This window comes from Eurypyga helias, unplaced genomic scaffold, assembly GCF_000690775.1.
Source record: "Eurypyga helias isolate BGI_N326 unplaced genomic scaffold, ASM69077v1 scaffold31280, whole genome shotgun sequence".
Classification (NCBI taxonomy): domain Eukaryota; kingdom Metazoa; phylum Chordata; class Aves; order Eurypygiformes; family Eurypygidae; genus Eurypyga; species Eurypyga helias.
In genome coordinates, this window is record NW_010227002.1 from 21028 (window position 1) to 26312 (window position 5285).

Genomic DNA, 5285 nt, shown 5'->3' on the forward strand with positions numbered 1-5285 from the left:
GAGAACTTGTTCAAGGACACACAGAAAGGCAGCGACAAAACCAGGTGCCTGTAGAGCTGCAGAATGGCACCAGCTCGACCATGCAGCCTCTCTGGATTAGCTCCCAGGGGCTCCAGCAGCTCCTGTGCTTCCTCATGGCACGGCCAGAGCTCACGTCATGCCCTCGCTCTGCAAATCGCAGCCAAACTCCTGACACAAGGCCAGCACTACAGATCATGTTCTCAGAGAGCTCTTGAGGACCTCATAAAAACAAGAGGTAAAACAAAGGCACACAACAAAGCAGCCTTTTGCAGCTCAATTTATACACAGGCAGCATCAGCCAGACCCTCCGATTGAACAGCCACCAGAGTCTACAGCCCAAGTTTCCTTTACAAGGCACCAGTTTTGGCAAGGAACTGCTCTGTAGCGACTGTGCAAACAACAGTAAATCACACACGGGAATTACTTTTCCCATCCCCAGCCTGCCTGCGGAGTCACTCCCCCGGGAAGCGGGAGGTTGGCCGCCCGGGATCGCAGGCAGGATTAAGAGCAGCAGTTTCACTTGCTCATAGCAATGGAATCGGTGAGCTCATGACAGGAGCTGGAGCTTCCCGATCCAAAGGTAGGGGGAAGGGAACAGTTACCCTCCTCATCACTGTCTATCACCAGAAATAACTGGCACATCTGGGGGGTGGTGAGGGGCTGTTTGGTATCTGAGATCCTCCAAAAACTCCTTGAGTGGGACCAAGAGGCTGCATCCATTTAAACACCAGCACACCAAAACTCACACTTCAGCTCCGAGGGTGTCCATGCCTTCATGCCGTGCTCGAAGCCTCGGTGGGAGGCCCGCTCCATCGTTCGGGAAATGGGCTGGAGCCCCCACACAGGCTTTAAATGCCAGGGGTTCCCCCAAAAGCCTCCCTGAGACAGCACTGCCAAGCTGCAGCGACACTCAGGCTCCTGCACACGCTTTTACAGCCTCCCTGCCCACCCCCAGCAGTCCCAACACCGAGCATCACCTCAGCACAGCCTGTCCAAGGGGCATCCCGGCAAGTGACGTCCACTTCCCTGTGCCCCTTCCACCGATATCCCCCAAAGAGGAAGCAAAAGCAGTTAGATTGCTTTCAGCCTCTCCTTCGTTGCAGCACGCATGGAGAACACGGATGCACTGCAGCGCTCCCATCCGTAAGAGCATTTTGGTCACACAAGAGCTGCGTTGTTTCGCGAGAAATAACACAGCGCCCAAACGGCAGCAGAAGTTCCATTAATTACAGTGATTGTTGGAAAAAAGGTATAAAAAGCAGCAGGGGTGAACCTCTTGAAAAGAGCCCTTATGTCCTCAGGCTACAGAAAATACAGTGTCAATACCTCCTTGGTCTGAAAACAGGGGAGGGAAGGGCCACTTCCTTCCCTGGGATGAAGCACCAGAAGTACATACTGCGGCAAATCACTTCTCTACATTTGTCATTTCCAATCACACATTTCACCCGTATCCGGCCCCGAGCTCTTGCTGCTCTGCACTTGTTTCTTCCCCACGGCTGCCCAGAAGGGCCTGTAGTAGTGGGGGATGTGACACGGTGACATTTGGACAGTTTTGGAGACTCTCCCGGGGCACATGCTGCAGAAACAGGGCACGGTTAAGCTTCGGAGCGCTCAGAAAGCGGCGTGCCTCCCCAAAAGCAGCTTGGAAGCAGAAGACAAAGGAGTGAATCATCGTATGAAGCCAGCAAAACTGGGAGGGATTTCTGGGAAGAGTACGACTGAGAGGCTTCCTCTTAAATTTCCAACTCTTGACAGTTCTCCCCCCACTTTCTGCTCACCAGTTCAGGAGGTGCTTTCAGGTACAATGCCTTATTCTTCCCTTCACTGAGCAAAATGCATCAGAGGGGAGGGCCTTGATTAACAAAGTGCTTCCTATTGCGACAAGCTAAAATACAAGGGTATGAAGGCACCGCCTTGCTTTCCAGCGGAACTGAAAAGAGAAAAGCACCCTTTGCACTCAGATTTTGAATGTAATGCAAGCAGCTTTCCCTTTAACTTTCAGTCCTCTTTCCTTTTCTGGCAAAAACATCCTTTCTCTCCTCGTGTTTCAATACAGATCAAATTGACAACGAGCGTGCTGATGTACAGTACAGACAAGAGGTTGTTTTGTGGGATTCTCACCAGGACAAAACCACTCCACAGTGGCTGACAGCACAGCACTGGCACCCACAGAACAAAAGCATCCCTCACGGCAGGTATCTCCATCGTGTCGGCCCTCATTTCCTCCAGAGCCTGTTTCCACGCTGGCTGCCCCATTCAGCATTTCACGCGTCGCTAGCGACCCTCAAAGAGGGCACTGGACTAGTTAATCAAAACCCCAGCGGAAGGGAGAAGTGCAGAGAAACAGAAACTGGAACATGCAAGACAACCCTGAATCTTCCTCCCGCAACGGCTGCTACGAGGGGATGGGCCTTTTTCCTCCAGAGAAACACAAACCTGGAAAGATATGCCCTTAATCCAGCAACACACTGGCCACCTCAAGTCCCACCTGGCAGCCAGGACTCCTCCTAGTGACCAACACGCTCAGACCTCATGTCACCCTGGGAAGAAAAGCGTCCTCTGCCTGTCCGAATTAGCACAAGGCGCATTCTCGCAAGGCCATTCACAGCCATGGCGGGGTCCAGACTCCAGGATGCGGCAGGCTGTGAAGGCACTGTCAGATGCGTTCCTGCGACCGCGTCACAGAACGATGCTACCCCCCTGTCAAGAGGGTTACCATCCATGAGGATTCATTCCTGCATTTCAGTACGAAGTTTAATTCATAGCAATTAAAGAAAGGCAGAAGTGACAGCAAAACCCAAACGTAAATAGTCAGCTGTTTCCCACATGTTTTTAGACATTTATATTCTGTTTTCCTACGATAATGCTGTTTTTTGCAGCTTTTTCTCCATCCCCTTTTGAGAAACTTCACTGCAATAGGAGTAGAATGGCTCTCAAGCACAGCAGTTTGCAATACATTTTGCAGCAGTTTGCAGAGCTCCCTGTACTCAGGTGTTTCCTGCCCCGGCCAAGGCTGCTGACTGAGCCATGCTACAGTCACCACGGAGAACACACTCCTTATCATTCACTCCTGGGTGGAACACCACTTGAGACTGTATTTCCAAGGAGAAAAACACAATTGCATCCCCTATATTTATCTTGTCTCATTAAAGATTGCCTTTAATTACCAAGCATCGGAGGCAACTAGAAGACGTGAATCATCTTCCTCCCCTGCCCCAAATCCACAGTAGGAATTTCGGGCACGTTCCAGAGCGTGCGGGAGCTTGAAAACCATCGCAACGTGTTACAGCCATTACGGCTCCCCAGACGCTGAGGTAAGCTGTTGGGGTTTGCGCTCCCCGCCAGGTAAGGTCTCTATTCGGCAGAAGTCAAGCTGCATCTCCTGTCTCCACAGACCCTGGCACGCCTGCAGATCCTTGGCTCAGCTACAGGAACACGGCACACAGCTACATCCACCCACACTAAACCATTCACCCCAGTTACCACTGCAACTTCTTCTGCCATAACCCCTTCCCCCAAGCCCACTAAAGTGAAGTCAGAGATAAGCTCTTGAATGGAAGTAAAAAAACCCAAAGGAACAGGAAAGTTTAGATTGCAGCCTATTACACCACAAAACCAGCTCATTTCATAAAAACAAGCTCAGCAGCATGTGACCAGCTCAGGCAGCAGACAGACGCTAACAAGGAACGTGCAAAAAAACATCCTTCCCACACCGAGGGGGACTGGACTCGCCGAGACAAGGCTCCAAAGCGTCCCCGCTGCGGCATCGCAGGGTCCGGCAGTGCTGGGATGGCCAGAAATGGCTGCAGGGCTCGATTCCTGCTCCGACCACCCCCTTCAGATCCCCCTTGCTCTCAGCATCACAAGTGATACCGAAGAACTGCACTATAAGCAGCACACTAAAATTCCACTGACACCATCCGAATTTGTTCACAGCTGTCTGTCAGTGAAAGGCAGAGAGAGAACACCCAGTATGACCAGTATTCACCTATTTCCATTTACTGAATCCCACAGTAAGAGCGCAAAGTTCCCTACTGAGCCAGGACAACAATCAGCACCACACAGAATCACGGCATTGCAAACGCTCCCTTCGGATTTACCCTGTGCCTGCGCTCCCCCCGGCAACTCTCAGCCGTTTTACTCCAAGGGGAAGGCTTGACCAAAACCACGTTTCACCTGGAGCATCAGTTAGCAGCAAGGAGTTTTAATCCGCCCTGTGCACACGCCTGAGCCAAAAGGCGCACGTTGCTAAAGCACTGAATACACAAACTCATTAGATCAACCATCGTTAGAATCGATTACAATTAAGAGATGAGGTCAGCCGCACCAGTCATTCCACACTCGGGCAGCAGACTGCTCGCTGGAAGTGCCAAAAGCTTCACGCAGCCATCCAGCCCACCCTCGGGTCCCAGGGTAGGATCAGTTCCACGCAAAGCATCTCCAACAAGCTCCCCTGATGTCCAAGACGCATTTCCCTTGCTGTGTTTTAAGCCCTCTCTAGTCCCTGAAAGAGGTGGACAGGGTACTCCCCTTCTGTCTGGCTGCAGGTTTTTAGATTCTCAAGTGTGCCCTCACACTCCTCTCTCCTTCAACTAAGGGACAGCCAATATTCCGTATCTCCTTGTGGAACCCAGTTCTTGGATCTCTGACCCTCTGCATGAGGCTCGACTCTCTGGTTAGACCATACGTATCCTGAAAACGATCCAAAGCAGGAACGACAGTCCGGTGGGGCCTCACAAGTATCAAGGATCACATGCTTTGTGTGTTGATGTATCTGCACGGGTCAACCCTCCTTCCATACAGCCAGCATAGCTGATTCACTTCCATTTAACCTACTCTAACACTCACTTCCTTTCCTGCCAACGTGCTCCTGCACCCCATTTTTCACCCTCTCGTACTTGTGCAGACAATTATTTCCACCTCAGCAGAACACTTTGCACCCATCCTCTCAAAGCCACATCTTCCTGCCAGGTATTTCTCTCATGTCCACATTACTGGGATTGCTAACCCTTCCCTTAGGAGCCTGTATCCTATCTGACTGGAAGGGTATCAAGGGCACACTCAATATGCCAACTCTGCATACCATTATCAAAATCATCCCATTCTCAAATCAAAATCATTGCCAAGCGGGATCTGAAGGGAAAAGTCTGTGAACTGCCTTACAGATGTGCTTCCAGAACAACCTGCATCCCCCAACTGCTTCTTCAGTGCGTTTCTTCCATCCTTCCCATCCTTGGAAAGCACGTGCTGTTGACCCTTCTGCT

At 51.2% G+C, this 5285-nt stretch overlaps 1 protein-coding gene across 1 annotated transcript in view; it reads right to left on the reverse strand.

Annotated features, from left to right (window-relative positions):
* Positions 1-834, reverse strand: part of ADAM9 (ADAM metallopeptidase domain 9) — a 20131-nt gene extending 19297 nt beyond the window's left edge. Inside the window, exon 1 of the mRNA XM_010155126.1 lies at positions 768-834. Coding sequence (XP_010153428.1) covers positions 768-834 — 67 coding nt within the window. The remainder of the gene's footprint in view (positions 1-767) is intronic.
* Positions 835-5285: the final 4451 nt, after the last annotated feature.